The sequence below is a fragment of the Oncorhynchus masou genome, chromosome 30 (assembly GCF_036934945.1).
Source record: "Oncorhynchus masou masou isolate Uvic2021 chromosome 30, UVic_Omas_1.1, whole genome shotgun sequence".
NCBI classification, from domain to species: Eukaryota; Metazoa; Chordata; class Actinopteri; order Salmoniformes; family Salmonidae; genus Oncorhynchus; species Oncorhynchus masou.
In genome coordinates, this window is record NC_088241.1 from 21,214,965 (window position 1) to 21,236,707 (window position 21,743).

A 21,743-nucleotide genomic window follows, 5' to 3' on the forward strand; every position below is an offset into this window, starting at 1 on the left:
GGCTTTTACAAAAGAAAGATATCACTAACACTCACACCTGACCCCCCTTACTAGCTCTGACTTTGCTGAAAGCTACTTTATTGAGGAAACGTACTTACTATGACATGTGGTTCTCCTACCTAGCTATAAATGCACTAAATTAATGCACTAACTCTAAGTTGCTCTGAATAAGCTGTCTGCTAACTGACTAAAATGTAAATATAAAAATCAAATGATTTGGGGGAAAATTCTAAACAGTTATTCCTAATATTATACAAACTCCCCTTTTTTCCTCCAAACATAATGATGGTCATTATGGCCAAACAGTTCTATTTTTGAATCATCAGACCAGAGGACATTTCTCCAAAAAGTACCATCTTTGTCCCCATGTGCAGTTGCAAACCATAGTCTGGCTTTATCATGGCGGTTTTGGAGCAGTGCCTTCTTCCTTGCTGAGCGGTCTTTCAGTTTATGTCGATATAGGACTCGTTTTACTGTGGAATATATATTTTTGTACCTGTTTCCTCCAGCATCTTCACAAGGTCCTTTGTTGTTGTTCTGGGATTGATTTGAACTTTTCTCAACAAAGTATGTTCATCTCTAGGAGACAGAACGTGTCTCCTTCCTGAGCGGTGTGACGGCTGCGTGGTCCCATGGTGTTTATACTTGCGTACTAATGTTTGTACAGATGAACGTGGTACCTTCAGGTGTTTGGAAATTGCTCCCAAGGATGAACCAGACTTGTGGAGGTCTACAATTTTTTTTCTGAGGTCTTGGCTGATGATGTCTTGATTTTCCCATGACGTCAAGCAAAGAGGCACTGCGTTTGAAGGAAGGCCTTGAACTACATCCACAGGTACACCTCCAATTGACTCAAATTATGTCAATTAGCCTATCAGAAGCTTCTAAAGCCATGACATCATTTTCTGGCATTTTCCAAGCTGTACAAAGGCACAGTCAACTTAGTGTATGTAAACTTCTGACACACTGGAATTGTGATACAGTGAATTATAAGTGAAATAATCTGTCTGTAAACAATTGTTGGAAAAATGACTTGTGTCCTGCACAAAGTTGGTGTCCTAACTGACTTGCCAAAACTATAGTTTTTTCAACCACTTCACACAAGAAATGTGTGAAGTAGTTGAAAAACGAGTTTTAATGACTCCAACCTAAGTGTATGTAAACTTCCGACTTCAACTGTACATACACTGGATAGGTGCAGTAAAATATGTTGTTTTACCGTGTCAGCCATAGAAGTACGGCACCCCTGGAGCAAATTAGAGCTAAGAGCTTTGATCACAGGCACATCGGCAGATTTTTCACCTTGTCGGGTATTCAAACCAGCGACCTTTCGGTTACTTGCACAAAGCTCCAACTGCTAAGCTACCTGATGCCTAAGACATTGGTGGGGACAGGAAGTGAATTATCTTGTCACTCCTGTGGAACCCCCCGGAGGCCTGAGAAACACAGGTTGAGCGTAGGTGTCCTGTCCATCTAACACCAAGCAAAGAGGTAAACACACTCATTTGCAACATCCCTAGAGAGTTAGTAAAAAAAGCATTAGCTATGTGTTCCAGTTTATATTTGACATTGTATTGAATTAGTAGCAACACCATGTAGTTACTTTGTGCAGAAGGCATTGATTGTTCTATGTGTCACATAAGCCTACAGCAAAGATATAAATGAGATCATAATGAATGAGGAGTTATGAAAGAAATGATGTAATACAATCAAAATTCTTCTCATTATTTTAAAAGTAATATAGGCTAAAGTAAATGATTAGATTTGGCAAGGGGCATTTCTTTTAAGACTAATCATATATTGATTTAGTTGAACCAAGCAACAAGAAAAAAGCATGCTGAAGGGTCATCGAAGGATCAGGGTGTAAACAGTTTGACAGGCATCTCTTATGGCTTGAGTGTATCCACTGTATAAATAGCAGGTGTTTAGAGCAGGTGTAAGAACACTAACAGGATAGGGAGTGTCCTGTCGGTGACAGTCAACCAGTCTCAGGTGACATTGTGCCATTGAGAGCCATTAGGTGTCAACGGGGTCAAAGGTAAAAACACATGTAGATGAGCATGTCAAACGACAACAACATTTAATTGTTTTCGTGTTCTGTTCAGTTTTTGAACAGAACTACACATTGGCGTGATTTACAGAGAAGAGCTATACTTTATGCAGAAAAATAACATTGTGTACAAAAATACAACTTCACTGTACAAAACAAACACTGCACTTACAAAGCAAAGTAATGGAAAAGTTGGCAGACCCAAATCTTCCATAGGCAGGATGGCACTTTAAACAGAGACAGAAATCCAATACAGTAATCTTCTATCCTTGAATTGTACTTAGAAAACATGCAGGAATGCATTTCAGTTGAAAACGTGTCTATAAATCTATTCATGTACAGTTTGACTGTCATTCTTGTGTAACAGATTTGAAGAATTTCAAATAGTGTATGGATCTGATCTGAATATGTGATCTGAATATGGCCTTCCGTTCTGTTTATCTTTGGTAGTATATTATGTTATTGAGTGGTTTAGGTGAAAACTGGAGGAACGATGTCAATATAATTAAAAGTCGATATAGATTTCTGAAATTAAAAATACAAAAACTGTTCAGGTTAACAATACCAGGTCATTCTTACGGTTAGTCTTACTTATCTGCATATCATGTGCAAGACCAAATAGCCTCTGCAGATATCTAGAGGGAGAATACAGAACTTCTTCTCGTCTCTGAATAACCCAGTCATACAAATTGATTAGACTGATTCTCATGATTGATTCTTCAATTCCAGCTCAAGTATGTCAATAGTAATTTCACATTTGGAGTTGAGTTCTAATTGGTTAATGTATGCATGTATCAGTGATGTATTGGAATCATTCTCAATAGCAAACAGCTGAAAAAGACTGAACAAATCAATAACCTAAGGAGGTCAAAACCTGCTCTGGAGTCTTGACTGTGATGATTGTACAACATGGTGTACTCAATTCTATTTGTTGAAAGGTTTTTCTATAATAATAGTTAGTGTATAAACCTTTGAGCAATATTATATCTTAAAAATACCTGAGGACCTGGCCTTGAAAAACAGGACTCCCTGAACACAAAAGGTTGATTTCAGGTTGATATGATTTCATATATTGTGAGAGAAAGGCAGTAGTTGAACCCTGACAAAGTGTTTTACTTCCAAAATGACCAACACAGTACAATTCCACAGGTTCAAGAATACAGTAGATCTTGGTTATCCCATGCAACTCAAGATGTACAACTGCACAATTAGAAGAAATTGTCTGGATATCCCGTGCAATATAGAAAAGTGTATGTCATGTGACGTGTGCATGCGTTTGTTACCAATTCATTTTCCTTAATTGGTCTATGATCCTTAATGGAAATAGTTTCTATGATCCAGCTGCAAGACATTTGAGCATTATCCCGGCAAACTTGTTTAGCGAGAAACCTAACAGAGCCTTGAGATTCTTAAATCCATTCTCGGATGAAGTCAACATTGAAGAGATAGTCAGTGCCCCGTTGAATTGTGAAGCAAATAACCTGAAACTTTACCTTAGACCAAAAGCTTATACCATATGTTGACTCAATATCATCACTGTCCTTATGCACCCTGAAAGATATGTTCACTTCATAAACAGTAATCCAAAGTCCATCATGCATTGGGGTGTTCAAATGCAAACACATTCAAAATATTGATGCAGATCAAATCAATACCTTACCATACAAATGACTTTCAATGATTGACAGAAATGTGTCGCTTCCTTCAAAGGACTTGATCCACATGGCACGTTGCACAAGACCACTATAAAAATGACATTTAGAAAAACATGCCATTGTAACAGTATAAAGTTATAATCTGGAAAGGTAAACAACTGTTCCAGAAGGACAATGCCACTGCGTTGGCATTGTGGAATGGCACTGCATCATGAACCAAAGCCTCTGTCCTTGTAGTTCCTCACTCTAAATAAGAAAGGGGAGCACTGACATTTCCATGGCAGAAATAGCATGCACAGCTACAGTATGCTATTGAATGGAGCTAGGCTAACAAATTGGAATCCTAGCATCTTAACCTCGTGACCCAAATGGAGCTAACAAATTAGCATTCTGGCATCAAACCTAGAGACTTCCATGGGTAAAAGCGCTTGTTTCTCTGGAGAAGAGGCCGAAGGCTAAGTCTCTCACTCAGTCTTTGCTCTCGCTGCATGTTCGGCGGACCACAGAGGAGAAGAAGCTGTTGCCTTGTGGGGGACCCATCAACATCGGTGCCTGGTTCTTATGCACTATTTCAATCTGGTGTGGACAGAGAGTGAAGGAAACAGGATAGAGTTACATGGTGATATGATACTTGGTGAATGCTTTCATAACATGGAGCACATGGACCCAATGAACATACCTGTTCATTGTACAGCAAGGGAGGTCATGGCCTGTACCTAGCTCATTATACTATAGCCCTCGTAGTACAAAGAAGAATAATGAGCAAGGTAAATGGTATCATCAGCATTAAAGGAACCCTTTTTGCTTCAAAGAGAAGCGTGCCGTTCATCGTTCATGAACTCTAACGCTGTAGTGGTCGCTATTGTGCGTGGGCTTGATGTCCAAATTATATTCAACGTGATTGAACTTAATGTTACTGGAGTATCATTTAATTGACAAATTAACCTTTCCATGAGAAATGAGGTCAAAAAAAGGTTCAGCACAAAATAAGGACTTGAAAGAGAAGCTGGCCATGTTTGAAAGCTTAAATGGCTATAAAAGTTTGTATTTGATGATAAAGAAATGTATTTGATTTTTCAAATAGATTAATTAAAGGGGAAACACAGCACAACAAAGCGGCTACCCTAGCGCTGATTTGGTAAATAGCCGAGGGATGGGGCAAGAGAACGTAACCAAACAAAGCTATTAATACTGGGACTAACCATCCATTAGATCAAAATTATAGTTTTAACCATGTTTTAAACCTACACAGTCAGTGTTTGTTTACAATTGAACGGTATACAAACAATTGAGCAAAACAAATATTATGGGGTTCTGATGGTGTACTGTCACACCCTGTCCTTGTGATTGTCTCCACCCCCCTCCAGGTGTAGCCCATATCCCCATTATCCCCTGTGTATTTATACCTGTGTATTTATACCTGTGTATTTATACCTGTGTATTTATACCTGTGTTCTCTGTTTGTCCGTTGCCATTTTGTCTGGTTTGTTCAAGGCAACCAGCGTTTTTGTTATCAGCTCCTGCTGTTCCCAGTCTCTCTTTTTCTCGCCCTCCTCTTTTTCTCGCCCTCCTTGCCTGTCCTGACTCTGAGCCTGCCTGCCTGCCCCTGAACCTGAGCCTGCCGACCTGTACCCCACCTCTGGATTGTTGACCTCTGCCTACCCTGACCCTGAGCCTGCCCGACCTGTACCTTTACCCCACCTCTGGATTGTTGACCTCTGCCTACCCTGATCCTGAGCCTGCCGACCTGTACCTTTACACCACCTCTGGATTGTTGACCTCTGCCTACCCTGACCATGAGCCTGCCGACCTGTACCTTTACCCCACCTCTGGATTGTTGACCTCTGCCTACCCTGACCATGAGCCTGCCGACCTGTACCTTTATCCCACCTCTGCATTGTTGACCTCTGCCTACCCTGACCCTGAGCCTGCCGACCTGTACCTTTACCCCACCTCTGGATTGTTGACCTCTGCCTACCCTGACCATGAGCCTGCCGACCTGTACCTTTATCCCACCTCTGGATTGTTGACCTCTGCCTACCCTGACCATGAGCCTGCCGACCTGTACCTTTATCCCACCTCTGGATTGTTGACCTCTGCCTACCCTGACCATGAGCCTGCCTACCGTCCGGTACCGTTGCCTCACCTCTGGTTTACTGACCCCTGCCTGCCTTGACCTATCTATTGCCTTCCCCTGTTGGAATATTAAACCATTATTAATTTGACGTGTCTGCATCTGGGTCTTACCTTGATTCCTGATAGGGTACAACAGTTAAACTAAGATAATTAAGGAATTTATAAGTTATAGTTGTCAATAATCAATGGTTATATATAAAAAAATTAAATGCATGGCCCTTTAAAGGTTATGCCAGTGTACAATAGAGATGTAGTCATACATGATATAAGTGCAAATGAATGGGGTTAATTATCTTATGTATGCAAAACATGATTTGCATAACAGTTGTTGTTAATAATTAGTTGGATAACATCCCATTTTAATGAACATTTAACAGGTTGACTGATTCAAAATTCAGCATTGAGATGTCTGTAACTCACCATGGAAATCACCCAACACACAATTATACACTGCTCAAAAAAATAAAGGGTACACTAAAATATCACATCCTAGATCTGAATGAATGAAATATTCTTATTAAATGCTTTTTTCTTTACATAGTTGAATGTGCTGACAACAAAATCACACACAAATTATCAATGGAAATCAAATTTATCAACCCATGGAGGTCTGGATTTGGAGTCACACTCAAAATTAAAGTGGAAAACCACACTACAGGCTGATCCAACTTTGATGTAATGTCCTTAAAACAAGTCAAAATGAGGCTCAGTAGTGTGTGTGGCCTCCACGTTCCTGTATGACCTCCCTACAATGCCTGGGCATGCTCCTGATGAGGTGGTGGATGGTCTCCTGAGGGATCTCCTCCCAGACCTGGACTAAAGCATCCGCCAACTCCTGGACAGTCTGTGGTGCAACGTGGCGTTGGTGGATGGAGCGAGACATGATGTCCCAGATGTGCTCAATTGGATTCAGGTCTGGGGAACGGGAGGGCCAGTCCATAGCATCAATGCCTTCCTCTTGCAGGAACTGCTGACACACTCCAGCCACATGAGGTCTAGCGTTGTCTTGCATTAGGAGGAACCCAGGGCCAACCGCACCAGCAAATGGTCTCACAAGGGGTCTGAGGATCTCATCTCGGTACCTAATGGCAGTCAGGCTACCTTTGGCGAGCACATGGAGGGCTGTGTGGCCCCCCAAAGAAATGCCACCCCACACCATGACTGACCCACCGTCAAACCGCTGAAGGATGTTGCAGGCAGCAGAACGTTCTCCATGGCGTCTCCAGACTGTCACGTGCTCAGTGTGAACCTGCTTTCATCTGTGAAGTGCTCAGGGCGCAAGTAGCGAATTTGCCAATCTTGGTGTTCTCTGGCAAATGCCAAACGTCCTGCACGGTGTTGGACTGTAAGCACAACCCCCACCTGTGGACGTCGGGCCCTCATACCACCCTCATGGCAGGGCTCTGGCAGTGCTCCTCCTGCTCCTCCTTGCACAAAGGTGGAGGTAGCGGTCCTGCTGCTGGGTTGTTGCCCTCCTACGGCCTCCTCCATGTCTCCTGATGTACTGGACTGTCTCCTGGTAGCGCCTCCATGCTCTGGACACTACGCTGACAGACACAGCAAACCTTCTTGCCACAGCTTGCATTGATGCGAATATCCTGGATGAGCTGCACTACCTGAGCCACTTGTGTGGGTGGATGTCAGAAGATTCACCAATTTGTAAGTCGCTCATGCTACCACTAGAGTAATGAAAGCACCGCCAGCATTCAAAAGTGACCAAAACATCAGCCAGGAAGCATAGGAACTGAGAAGTGGTCTGTGGTCCCCACCTGCAGAACCACTCCTTTATTGGGGGTGTCTTGCTAATTGCCTATAATTTCCACCTGTTGTCTATTCCATTTGCACAACAGCATATGAAATTTATTGTCAATCAGTGTTGCTTCCTAAGTGAACAGTTTGATTTCACAGAAGTGTGATTGACTTGGAGTTACATTGTGTTGTTTAAGTGTTCCCTTTATTTTTTTGAGCAGTGTATATTGTCAGAACATAACTTTGATTTGTGGAGTTTTGCCAACAGACACAAGTGCACTTATAAACTACTTGTTTTGTCATGCACTAGATTCTCCCATAACGACTGAAAGATCTGTATGTAAATTCTGGCTCCACTTCATCTGTGATGCTGCTGTCACATTGTAATTAAAAGCAAACACTGGTTTAAATCAGCACAAGTTGAGCCATTTCTTTTTGAAAAGCGAACAAAATGTAAAACAAAACAAACACTTGTACTTGTGCAGGGGAGTAGTTTGAGGGACCAGGTGAACACATTAAAATAAAGCTTTGTGTTATTACATATCAGTTAGGATAAATTACAAATATTTAAAACAACGCAGCTTCACTCTCGAGAACTTCTGCCGGGGTACTTTAAAGCATTAATATCTTATGTGGGAGCATAGAGACACCTAGACACCTAGAACTTTCCATATGAACCACCTGTGTGGTGCACATTGTACTGTACAGTACATGCATTAATAATACCACAATGCACGGAACATTGACATGACTTACAGTACAGGGAGTCTGCATCCATGGCTCCCCATCAATCTGCATGGGGAGGGCTTTGGTGGTCCTGACAACCACAAACAAAAATCCCTCTTAAAACAGGAATCTTGACTTCTGTTATGTCATCCATCTAGATTGTTTCTATGTTGTTAGACGGTAAACAGTGTTCAATAAGGTAGAATGTTGAATGGAAGGGTTAAAAGAAGGTGAGTGTGGTCAGACAGTGATCAGTGGTTGTGGTCAAGGGGTACCGACCTGATGGTGACCGAGGAGCACTGGGCCAGGCGTCTTCCTGCGCTCCTCAGGCCGATGTGGATCTGTCCCATCTCCATGGCTCCCTCCAGACCCACCACCTCCAACAGCTGGTCTGACGGGTCTACAGACACGGAGACATAAACACAGCCACACATAGAGCTCAGGCCATCTCTCGACCATCCTGTTGAGCTGAGCAATAAGGTTTGAATGGATCCTAAATCAAGCCATTGGTTAACTCGGGAATCCACACACCTTGAGTAAGAAAAAGAAGAAGAAGGAGAAGAAAGATGGCGAGAACAGGAGGGATAAAAGAGGCGAAAAAGAGGTGTGCTTCATTTTCAAGGTGCACAGTTTGCCTTCCGTTCTCCAAAGCCTGAATATTCACTGTTGAAAGGGAAAAAAAGAAGCAACAAGAACAACAACCAGCAGCCATAAACAAAACACCTATTAATTAGATTGCGCCGGCAATGCAAAGCAATCTTGTCTTCCTATAATTATTAATTTATTTTCTGTTTTGAAGTTATGAGCATTGATTTTGCCCCTGCTGGAAGCCCAGTGTCACGCTGAGCCCATCTGTTTCAGCGGGCCTGTTACTCCTCCTACTCTCAGACTACTCGTCCCTTCGCAAATTAAGCCCTGTTGGGAGTGCAGAGAGACACTAATTGAAACTAAGACCCATTTTAGGGACTTGGTGGGTATGGTAGAACAAACTAGCATGCTGTCATTGATCGTGCTGCTGTATGGTACTGTTGCTAATGCTAGGTTGCTGCTGCTAGGGCCAGGCTGATGTTCAGGGCTTCTAAGATGTTTGAGTGATGCCTTAGACACAGTATATAAATCAACCATATTTGTATTTCTATGGATGTTACCGTTGAGGGGTAGTGTCCAGCTGTCACTATAGCAACAGGCTGGGTCGGCACCATCTGTGTTAAATTGTGAATGGAAAGCTTGCCGTGGCATGAGAGCTAAAAAGAGAGTTTGTGTGCGTTCGCACGTGCGTGCTTGTGTGTGAATACCTGTGTGTTTATGCCTCTGTGTGTGTGTGTGTGTGTGTGTGTGTGTGTGTGTGTGTGTGTGTGTGTGTGTGTGTGTGTGTGTGTGTGTGTGTGTGTGTGTGTGTGTGTGTGTGTGTGTGTGTGTGTGTGTGTGTGTGTGTGTGTGTGTGTGTGTGTGTGTGTGTGTGTGTGTGTGTGTGTGTATGTGTATGCATGTGCGTGTGTATGAGTCCGTGCCTGTGTGTGTGTACACAATGTGTTAGCCCCCTGACACTGGGCCCTCCCTCCCAACATGCCTTCTCACGTTAGCGCTGCTGGCTCACACAGCCCCTGGTTGACATGTATGATGGACAGCATCACCACGGCGACGGATTAAAGTGTGGAGCTTCCTGGTTGCCCGGGGCTACACACAGGTCATATTGTATACCCCAGAGTGCTTACTATGGGCAAGGCCAGGAGTGTGCTCTGCTCTCAGTAACCAAGGTCAGGGCAGGGAGATCATCAATGGACATAAGACTTCATGAATTTGCCTATTTTTGAAAAGAACAAATGATTGGTATATGATTATCATAAACAGTGGTGGTTGTATTAGTGAGTCTACTTCAGTTGTTTAAGTATAAGCCGTTGGGGGAGGGGTGGGAGACTAAGCTAATGTTTGGAATTATTTTAAGATGGTCATACCATGGATTATTTAGCTATTTGATATAGAACTGTATCCCCCAAAAATAAAGTACAATTATTTGAGAAAACATTGAATATGGCCTTTACTACTATAGCCCATAGAAATGCATTGAATAACACATTCATGAATGGCAAAATAGACAGTCAAAAATATTAAACAATGTATTTTTTGGGGCACAAAACTACCTCCATACTTCCATTTGTTTGTGACACTTGTGGGGTTATAGAGCAAAATATAGAACATTGAACTCACGAGAGTCTCCCTTTTCCATAGTGGTGTAATATTCGTTTTGTAGGCCAAACTGTTCGGGACGCTACAAACATTTTCTTGAGAAGACCGATTTTCGGCATGTCTCCTGGTCTGACAAACACTGCTGTCGCTCTGCCACCTTCCAAGGCCGACACATGCAAATGAGGAGGATTGAGACGCAGCCCATACAACAACAAAAACACGGTTATCTCTAACTGACCGATTTCGATGGGGATTTTTTTGATTATGTTTCTTAGATTGAGGCACGGGTGAGTCAATAGACCCTTAAGGATGAATGAATGCGTGTCTAATACTAGCTGACTGTTACAACCAGTGCAGTGCCCTTTAATAATAGTGATGGATGCACAACCACAGCCTGGTCTGAAGTCTATAGTCATGGAAGAAAGATCAGAGACCTGTTTTCCCAGATTTGAAAAGAAAATCATGTGAGTTCAGAAGCACTGGTTACACTTGTCAGATGAGAGACACCGATTAAAGATTTATTTAAAAAAGTGTTTTTTAAAAGAAGAACACTAGTGACACCAGCACTTCCAGACAGGTTTCTCTAACTCAAAGCCATGTAAATATATGGCTGTGCTCTCACTTATCTACTACATTCTGGCTAAGTGTTATTGGTTGAGAGTTGGTCATAGCGGAGATGTTTTGTAACATATCATCAAGCGCTGTACTCTGAGAGAAGACCCACATTCACTCATCATGCAGTGTTTAAAAGGGGTAAAAAGGTGGAGGGTGAAGTAGAAACATAGATCTGGCAAAAATAAAAACTCGTTAGTGTTGGGCGATTAGTGATTTTTATAGGTCAGTTTGGTTTTGGTTCGATTAGTAAAAAATATTTGGTTTAGATTGCATTTACATTCAAATGATTTTAGAGCTTTTTAATAGAAATTCCAAAGTCAAAAACAATGATCATTCAATCGCCAAAATATGGAAAATATTCCATTGTCTCGGTCAGGTCCACACTGGGTAGACATCAACAGAAACATAGAAATATACTATGAAATAATACAATATTTCAGTTGTGTATATTACATTTTCATTCCTTAAAGTCATCATCTCATCTTTGCTTTGGCAGTAGAAGCCATACTGTACTGTCTGTAGTCATCCTATTTAGCTAGGCTAGCCTGCCTAAGTATGCTGCGAAGCTGTCTCAAGAAACCATTTTACTAGTTCTTCAAGGTAGATAAGGCATACTTTCACAAACTGTCTCTATCTCTCTCACTCGTGGTAGTGTTGTGTACATTCCTCTCTCATGTGGTCTATGCGGTCTCTGTGTATCTAACCTAATGTAGCAGGCATAAAGTGTATCCATCTCTATCTGAGCCAGAAAGAACAGGTGCAACAGATCATGGCCATTGTAGTTAATTACCACGTTTCTTCACTGAACTAGGTTAAATATTTGCTTAATGAAAACTACAACTCCCTTCAGCCCAGCATCCCACATAGTTCTTGACCTGATTTCTCTCATGAATAATTTGATTTTGCTCTAGGAAAACGGCACATTGGTCTCACAAAAAAAAACAGAACTAAATGGAATAAAAATTGCTTAATCGCTTAGCACTACAACTTGTCTTTTTCATACATCAACACCCTTATCGTAGATAAATGGAAAATACAGTCATACAAATAATACAAATGTAGTTTTACACTCATAGTGTTCAAAACAATCTGTTTTAAAAAGAGGGGACCAAATAAAGACCAAATCGTTCCTGTTCGCACATCAACATCACTTATTTCAGATAGAAGACAAGACCGAGTCACAGAGATGTTACAGTGGCTTACGCACACAGCCAAGTCCTATATTAGGCAGCCCACGCCTCATAATCGAGTTGTCACAGTGCAAGATTATTCCCAGCATCCTTGTCATTGTCAAATACCTGTCCATGGCAGTCTCTACTCCACTGACAATATGCAGGGTGACAGAGAGGGAGTGGGTGAACGACGTTGAGACCACCTTTAGAATCTTCATGGTACATGTCTCAGGGCATCAGTCCCCCCCCATCCCTCCCCCGTCCCCCCCATCCCTCCCCCCGTCCCCATTCTAAATAATTCACCCATAGCCATTCCCTTCCACCTGAGGGGCTTGTCTCCTGGCGTCAACAGCGGGACAACTTAACAGTTCCAGAAAGGTCAGTCGTTTTTTCCCAGTTTGATCTGCACTTCGCACTCCGTGCTCTGGGTACATGTACAGCCCCCATTGCCCCCAGCCCCACGGCCCCCCAGGCTAATGCACTCTGTGTTTACGGGCCCCTCTAATACGCCATTCTCTGATCTGACAAGTTGGGCCTCTCATCTTGAGCACACCTTCAGCAAGGGCAACCAGCACTCACTCACTGGCCACTAAGTGCCTTTTCAGGTTCAGGCTGAGGGTTAGGATAAAACAAAAAAAATCTGTTGCACCAAATCGATTGATTTTTGGGTGAATTAATGGAAGGGAGGGACTACTGTAGTGTATCAACAGTGTGTGAATTGATCATCTCCGACCACCACTACCATCTTAACCCCCCTTGCCAAAGCTGACATTTCTTGGGCTCTGTCCATTGCCTCTCTCCCAGTCTATAAGAGTAGAACTCAGTGAAATGGATGATGCCCTAGGTTATTAGAAAGAACATGCATGATCCAAATGGGTTCATCCATCAGTGCTTGACTCGTATTGACTGAAATTAAAGAGCAGGTGGAATCTCCTCGATACTCCACTGTGCGAAGCACACTGGCAGATAATGGGAGCATACTGGCAGATAATGGGAGCACACTGGCAGATAATGGGAGCATACTGGCAGATAATGGGAGCACACTGGCAGATAATGGGAGCACACTGGCAGATAATGGGAGCACACTGGCAGATAATGGGAGCACACTGGCAGATAATGGAAGCACACTGGCAGATAATGGAAGCACACTGGCAGATAATGGGAGCACACTGGCAGATAATGGAAGCACACTGGCAGATAATGGAAGCACACTGGCAGATAATGGGAGCACACTGGCAGATAATGGGAGCACACTGGCAGATAATGGGAGCACACTAGCAGATAATGGGAGCACACTGGCAGATAATGGAAGCACACTGGCAGATAATGGAAGCACACTGGCAGATAATGGAAGCACACTGGCAGATAATGGATTTGGTATGTAGTCAATGGGTTGCCTATTATACAGTGCCGTGTACATCGCAGTGTTGCTAATTCATGAAAACATCCTTGGTATGATTGTACATTTGACTGTGAGAAATTGTCACATGCCCAGTCATGTATGATTTGACTTTCACTATACACAGTATGGATCTGATTTGGTTGATCTATGATCTAATCAAGCCTGGACATAATACACCAGCAAAATACTACCACATACCACAGATGTAGAATCTTAATTTGATCACTCTTTTGTTGCTGAGAATCTTCCTGCGGTGCAGGGAGGGCAGATTAGTTTCGTGATTGACATAAATTCACTGAAAACCCGCACTAAAACATGGTTGTGTTAACAGTATTGCACTTTTCATGTGGCCTACTTTTGTCCAGCTAATAGCCTAACCACCAATCAAGCAACTACTAAACGTTTAAATCCTGTTGCTATTATTTTGCTACAACAATGCTGGTCAAATTAAGATCCTATATCTGTACAATGCCCTTGTAATAAAATACTGTACACCTTCTAATACAAACACCTTGATCACAGCTACAGTGTCATTGTGCAAAATGGTATGCGGCATCATCTGGACATGTGTGCAACAAAAGTTTAACATTCACCATTTCTGTCAAGTGGTCTACGCATACAACTTGATGATATTGTTTGATAAATCCAAAGCATGCACCTCACAGAACTCACTGCAACTGCCTCTGAAATGGGATGCTGCAAAGTAAACACAGCGTTCCGTTGAAGACAATTTACCAGTTTACCGGCTGACCTTAACTCCTCCTAAACAATCATCTGTGTTAATTCATAGATCCTCATTGATGAGCTCCCATCTGACATATTTCTGTGTTCAGGGCCCATAAAGGCGGCAGAATTGACACTGAGCTCCCTCAGTCTGCTCCTATTAAGCCGGGTTGTCCACTTCCGCCTACACAAGCCATTACCAGTCAAGTGACAGTGCGAAACAGTGACATTAAACCGCACCCCTTCATCCCAAACCAAATCTAAGCACTGTGATTCAACTTGTCATTGGTGAAATATTCATACCAGCGGCCAGGGAAAACTTTGTCCCAAAGTTTGCCTCTGATCTGTCTAATGTGAGCTTGGACAAGGTCTTGCCTCTTAGTGTCACAGGTTATTAGGAGAAAGGGTCTTCTATGCTAAAGAATCTATACACAAAATGGCAGTCGATCAGCCATTGAGTTGTAGCATTTCAAGCCTGGTGTTATCCTGTGTACGTTTGGTTGTAGTACTGATCTGTAAGAGGCATACCTGAATATGAGCAAGCCTTTGACAATTTAAAAGACCTTAAAGGACCTATGTAAAATTGGCACATTTATTTTACATGGGATATGTGAACAATGTTTCCTCAAAGTTGGAATTGCAATAAATACATTTCAAATTCACCAGTATCCATCATTACGATAGCTACCTTGGACAGCAAATTGAAGCTCTTTGGGGTCCAGCACTGTTGTCCTCTTATCCTGGGTCTTCTTCCCTCCCCGGCGGTTGCCCCGCCTTTTCCTGCTCTCACCCCACAGGTTGGAGCCGCCATGCATGCTGGGAATGTTTAAAATTGCGATGCCTTCCAAAGAGATGCTGTCTAGGTCCAGAGTGATGCCGTCGCACTTTACAAAGGACAAGGGTCAGGAAAGAAAGCGAGAGAGAGGGAAGAGGGAGGGAGCAAGAGAGAGAGAGAGAGAGAGAGGGATTACATCAAATCAATAATCAAAATGTTCCTCTTGAAACATTTGTGTAGCAATTAAATAACATTAAGTAGATCATGCTAATTATGCATGAGCCAGAGCTTCTCAGTTAGGTGTTATCAAAACTTGACCATGCTCATCTGGCAGCCTTCACTGCTGAGTGATAATTAACAGTTTATGTCGAAACCATTCGATCTTTGACAAGCTGGAAATGTCCACCAGAAGGGGACCTGCCACCAGCCATGACTCCGAACAACCTTATACCAGTACGGCATCCATATTAGGAATTCCCTCAGTTGCCAGCTGTATAATAACAGGCCACTTCTCTGTCCTCTCTCAGTGGAGTTTAAATACATGGCCTGTAATTCCACACCGAACCTGCTCCCCTTCAGTACCATTCTAAGTAGCCATCCACGGCTAATTAATGAAGACCTCTACCACCGCTGATGGCTCTGAGGAGGGGAGATGGATCGGCTAGACACCACCTTCATTATCCCTCAATATCACACACAGCAGGACCGTGCCGGGATAATTACCTGTGTGTTGGGCTGAGGATCCGTTAGGGGAGTGGGAGGGGGAGAGGGGAGGCCTCCCTCCCTCCTCAACACTTCCAGACTGAAATTGGTACAAATGGAAGGCTATTTGTGGATCAGGAGGTGGCTGGTGCTCAGTATCTTAAAATGGTGTGCACTAGATTAGAGGCATTATTCTCTCTCCCCGGGAGATTGTACCTAGGTGTTATACTTTTTGCTTCTTGTTCCCACTGCATTGTGTCTTCTTTCAAAAGACTTAATTTTGCATGTTAACAGTAGGTGTTATTGTTGCAGAAAACAGTACAAGTGAGAGTAGTTTATGGTGAATTATTGCTTATTCATTACACAGTAGAGGAATCAAATGGTGACAAGTCATAGCATTAAATAGCATAAAAATACTTAGTCCAATCTCCCAAAATTGAAAGCAGGCAGTTGTACTTACCTCAACCTCCAGAAAGTCGTGGAGCTTCTTGCATGTGGCCGAGAAGGTCTCAGAAGTGCCAAACTCAAAGTACCACAGCTTATTCTTTGTTCTGAAAAACAAGACAACAAGAAGTGTAAGGGGACTAGGAGGAAACAAAAATCTCTCTCTCCCCACATCAAAATCTCTCTCCCACAGTCAGCAATACAAAAAGGGGATGAAGCGATTCCCCTCTCTCTCGCATTCCTCTCTTTTAGTTAGTCTGCGTTTTATGGAATAGCTCTCTATCTGTAATAGCTTTAATTCATGTACAGTTTTTATTTAAATGTATTTATCTCAGACTTTTCAGAATTGACTTGGAAGTATTCTCCACCATTGTTTATCAACAAAAAAAATGGATAATAATGCAACAAGTTTTATGGTGACATACACCCAAGAGGTGCAGTGAAATGTGTTGTTTTACAGGGTCAGCCATAGTAGTACGGCACTAGCAAATTAGGGTTAAAGGCCTTGCTCAAGGGCACATCGACAGATATTTCACCTTGTTGTCTTGGGTATTCAAACCAGCAACCTTTCGGTTACTGGCCCAACACTAAAACCGCTAGGCTACCTGCTGCCCTATAACCCGCTACAGTGAATACCATCCACTATTGTCTGAGAATTTAAAATACATTTGATATTGGATTTAAAACATATTCACAAAATCCAATCTCCGAAAACATACATCATTCATTAATCATAATGTCTCACACACGTAGAAGCCGAAAGACTAACGTAAAGCCGAATAACCACCAGAGTATGTGGGGTGGGTACTTAGCATTAAAACACAGCAAGGGGTGAGAGAGGGTAATCTAACTGGCCCTTCATTTAACTGAGGACTGGGGTGCTGCTCCCCTGGTTTCCTAGGGGCACATGATCCCAGAGCTAAGCCTGATGATCAATGACCCTGCTAGTTAGAGTCACCATCTGTTGTTATAACAGTGTGATACTCTGTATAGAGCCTATATGCTTTTGCTTTACTGAGCCGGATTGTATTTATTAAGCGTCTCAGAGCAGGAGTGCAGATTTAGGATCAGGTCCCCGTTGTCCATTCATTATAATCTAAAAAGGTCAAACTGATCCTAGACCAACACTTCTACCCTGAGATGCTTTCTGAATACTGTCCCAGGTGTTAGTCTGAAGATTGGTGCAGAACGTAGGCTACACCTTAAGACAGAGCAAGCTTTGAAACAAAGCAAATGGAAACTCTGAAATACTCCACGTGGACCGATGAGTGAGAATTAATAACTGTAGGCCTAATACCCAAAGGGAAACTATTATACAGAACAGAGAACAAAAATCTCTATGAAGACAGGATTTCTTCTAGACTCTCCTGGTTTAAAAGGCCTACAAGGTGAATCAATATTACTAAACGCTCTGGTAGCCACAGTTTGGCCAGCAAATATGACTTGTCTCAACCTATTGCACTCTGCCCATAGAGTTGGTGAGCCTTGAAAGAGTCATAATAACTCACAGCCCTTTGAGCATGAATTAAGTGGGAGAAAGAAGATATCTATCAACATGTGTTAAGAAAGATGTTCAAACATCTTTCACTTGGCAAAAACAGATGGAGCATTCTCTGAATGAGGAATATTAGCTACTCTTTGTAGATTCTGTACTGTACATGTAGTACACATTGGAGCTCAGTTTAATAAGTGAATTTAATGAGGTATTAATCAACCTCAGGAGGCTGAAGAAATATGTCTTGTCACCTAAAAACCTCACAAACATTTACAGATACACAACTGAGAGCATCCTGTCAGGCTGTATCACCGCCTGGTACGGCAACTGTGCCACCCACAACCGCAGGGCTCTCCAGAGGGTGGTGCAGTCTGCACAACACATCCCCGAGGGCAAACTACCTGCCCTCCACCTACAGCACCCGATGTCACAGGAAGGACAAAAAGATAATCAAGGACAACAACCACGCGAGCCACTGCCTGTTCCCCTGCTACCATCCAGAAGGCAAGGTCAGTACAGGTGCATCAAAGCTGGGACCGAGAGACTGAAAAGCAGCTTCTATCTCAAGGTCATCATACTGTTAAACAGCCATCACTACCGCAGAGAGGCTGCTGCCTACATACAGACTTGAAATAATTGGCCACTTTAATAAATGCAACACTAGTCACTTTAATAATGTTTATACATCTTGTATTACTCATTTCGTATGTATATACTGTATTCTATACTATCTATTGCATCTTGGCCTATAGAGCTCTGCCATTTCTCATCCATATATTTATATTTATATATTCTTATTCCATTCCTTATTCCATTAGGTATTTGTTGTGGAATTGTTAGATATTACTTGCTAGATATTGCTGCACTGTCGGAACTAGAAGCACAAGCATTTAGATACACTCGCAATAACATCTGCTAAACATGTGCATATGACCAATAACATTTGATTTGATGGCGGACTAAATGCTGCTCTAACATTCATAGCATCACATCACATCACATCCCATCCATATATAGAAAGTTTATGAGCACCAATGTCTATTTACAGCTAAATGCTTGACTTTCTTTAGAGATTTCTTTGAAAGCACACCACACAGCCAACAGAAGATTTATCATCATGGGGCTTTCGCGAGAGAGAAAAAAACAACCTTACCACAGTGCTGACATGCAGAACTGAAGACAATAAAAAATGGCCTTCTTTTCGCTGGAATCAAAGCCTTACAAGCGGGATGTATTAGTGTAAGCAGAGTAACAATCACTAAATTATTGATTTCCTCATTAGGAGTTTTGTCAGGGCCATTTAGCTGCTTTATAAATTAGCTTTCATTAGCCACTTGCAGGATAGCCCGGCTCAAAGTTGATTTATAATGTGCAAGATGGTCAATAGGTGCGGGAAGAGAGGAGTAAGGAGAGAGAGGGAGAGAGCGAGAGAGGGAAAGCGAGAGCAAAAGAGAGAGCGAAAGAGAGCGAGAGACAGTGGGGGAAGACATGGGGCGTGCTGAGAGGGCCTACTACACAATGACACATCTAGCATCTCTCAAACATGACTTCCAACAGCTGCCCTGGGCTCCATGTGCAACCCTCACCATAAATCTGTGTGCTTAGCAGACCTAACACAAGGCCGGCCACAGCAAATGCGCAATGTAGGCTATTTCAAATACTATTTGAACCCAGGTCTGGTTCCTTCTCACGAGAGACTTGTCTATGGCAGCCGAGAACGAAAACACACAAGCACTCCTGTCGCAGACAAAACACAAATGCAGACATGAGCATCATTTGCAAACAAACAAATGTGGTGGCCTATTCACGAGCTTATTAAAAAACAAAGCAACTCGTGGTGTGACTGAAACTAAACGATGTGCAGCCTTTACACCTGCAGTGAGCTGTTGGAGGAATCATTTGCAGCACTCGCTGAGGTGAAATTGTTTTGGTTTGTTTTTGTTATTTTCAAGAGGCTCTAGCACATCTGAAGCACTGCGACCTTTAAGTCACAGGGGAACTACCCAGGTTTCCAAGCAGCTGTATTATTTGGTTGCCAGGCGGAAAGTTCCTCTCTGTTTACATGAGAGGCAAACTCAAGAGGCTATTACTCTCCTCTGATGTACAGTACCTTTTGTACAGTGCACCACTTATCACCACAGTAATAGGCTTAATACAGCATGTCTAAAACACATAACATACAGTACACACTGCACATACAGTACACACAGCACATACAGTACAATATAACCAAAACCAAACACAGCACTTTCTAGACAGTCTCAAGTCGACTTTGTAGTAGTTAAAGATGGAAATAGATAGTTGACATCTGAATACCCTGATTGTTCCCTCTACTTAATGTAGGATGTCTGAAACATGTGTAAAACATACCGTAGTTTATACAGCAAATTCACTCTTTCAGTACAATATCAAGGTTATATTTTACTGTAAACTAAACCAAAACACAGCACTTTGTCATTCTCAAGTCTACTTAACATAGTCAAAGAAGGGAATAGACAAAGTCAAAATCAACACAATACTACTACAGCATTGACTTCTTTCCAGTACAACATAACCAAAACCAAAACCCAGCACTTTTCCGTCTACTACTTTGTGTAGTAGTTAAACATGGAAACAAGTAGAACTGATAGAGTCGACATCTGACTATCCTGTCGATTCCCTCCACTTAACCTAACAAGAGAGCCATGGCAACAAATCACGGCCTTATCTCCCTGTTCATGAGATAATTAGGAGCATCCCATTGGCCCCATCGGATTCCCATCCTTTATGTGCTGATAGACTGGCGCTCAGCACCATGATCTGAAACACAACTGGAACAGGGAGAGGCTCCAGTGAGATGGCCATTGAGGATCAATGGAGAATCAACTGAAAATGATGATCATCTGAACACATTGATACTTTTAATGTGGGTCAAGAGATTTGACTTTGCAATAAAAGTGAATATAAAGGGGTTTCATTAACCAGAGTGTGTCCATAATATCATAACTTATAGTATATTGCAAATGTAAGTTCATTTTGAAGATCAGATAAACAAAGAAAGGTACTTTTTTTCCACCACTGAGTGCAGGAGAGACTATATGTAGCTACAACTGCGATGTCAAAAGACAACACTGTCTCAGGTTTCACCAACCACTGAAGCAAGCAGCTCCTTGCGCAGACTTAACACAGTATTATGCCCCTGTTCTCCCCTCATCAGTCAACTCATCTACTTTATAAACCCCTGTCTCGTCACTGTATTAGAACGTGTCAAAGGCAAACAGGCTTCAGTGTAGCATGGCTAGGCTATCCCCAGGCCACAGCACCTTGCAATACTCTTCAATGATCTTTCTACTGTCCACTGTTAGCATGAGGCACAGAGCCATTGATTTTTTCCCTCTGACACTTAATCTAAGCCCCCATGATCTATGACCTTATTTTCACACTAATTTATTTTTGATCAGAGGTGATAAATATCACGTTGACATAACCAAGTCTTTGTGCATTGCATCAATGCGCTGTTTTGTTTAACATGACACCGCCCCGAGTGCTACAACTCTGACTGGCAGCTTGAAAAATGGCCTGTGTCGTGTTGTCTCCACTTTCTTAAAGAGACATGTCAAATAAAACAGTACAATGAATGGGTTTGTTTGAACTCCAAGCAAAGGATCCCTGGGTGTATTTACAATATCAGTATCCTTCCAGCAAACCAAAAGTATTTCTGTCAAATGTCCCAGAACATTTGTTATGTTGCAAATGTTCTCGTAACACAAAAACTGTCCAGTCTTGCTAATTATTAGACAATGTTTGCATAAAACATTCGCCTGATGTTGCAAGATCGCTCCCAGGACACATGTAGTCTGTTCTTTAAAGGTTCCCAGAATGTTTCATTAGATTGTGGGAACATTGTGGAGACAAGGTTCCCAAAACACTTGT

At 42.3% G+C, this 21,743-nt stretch overlaps 1 protein-coding gene across 1 annotated transcript in view; it reads right to left on the reverse strand.

Moving 5' to 3' along the window:
- Window positions 1–2,515: 2,515 nt before the first annotated feature.
- The window catches only part of dgkb (diacylglycerol kinase, beta), a 50,702-nt gene continuing 31,474 nt past the window's right edge, over window positions 2,516–21,743 (reverse strand). The window contains exons 21-25 of the mRNA XM_064949840.1: window positions 16,353–16,443; window positions 15,104–15,299; window positions 8,596–8,716; window positions 8,347–8,407; window positions 2,516–4,281 (exon numbers count right to left, since the gene is read on the reverse strand). Coding sequence (XP_064805912.1) covers window positions 4,174–4,281; window positions 8,347–8,407; window positions 8,596–8,716; window positions 15,104–15,299; window positions 16,353–16,443 — 577 coding nt within the window. The 3' untranslated portion in view covers window positions 2,516–4,173. The remainder of the gene's footprint in view (window positions 4,282–8,346; window positions 8,408–8,595; window positions 8,717–15,103; window positions 15,300–16,352; window positions 16,444–21,743) is intronic.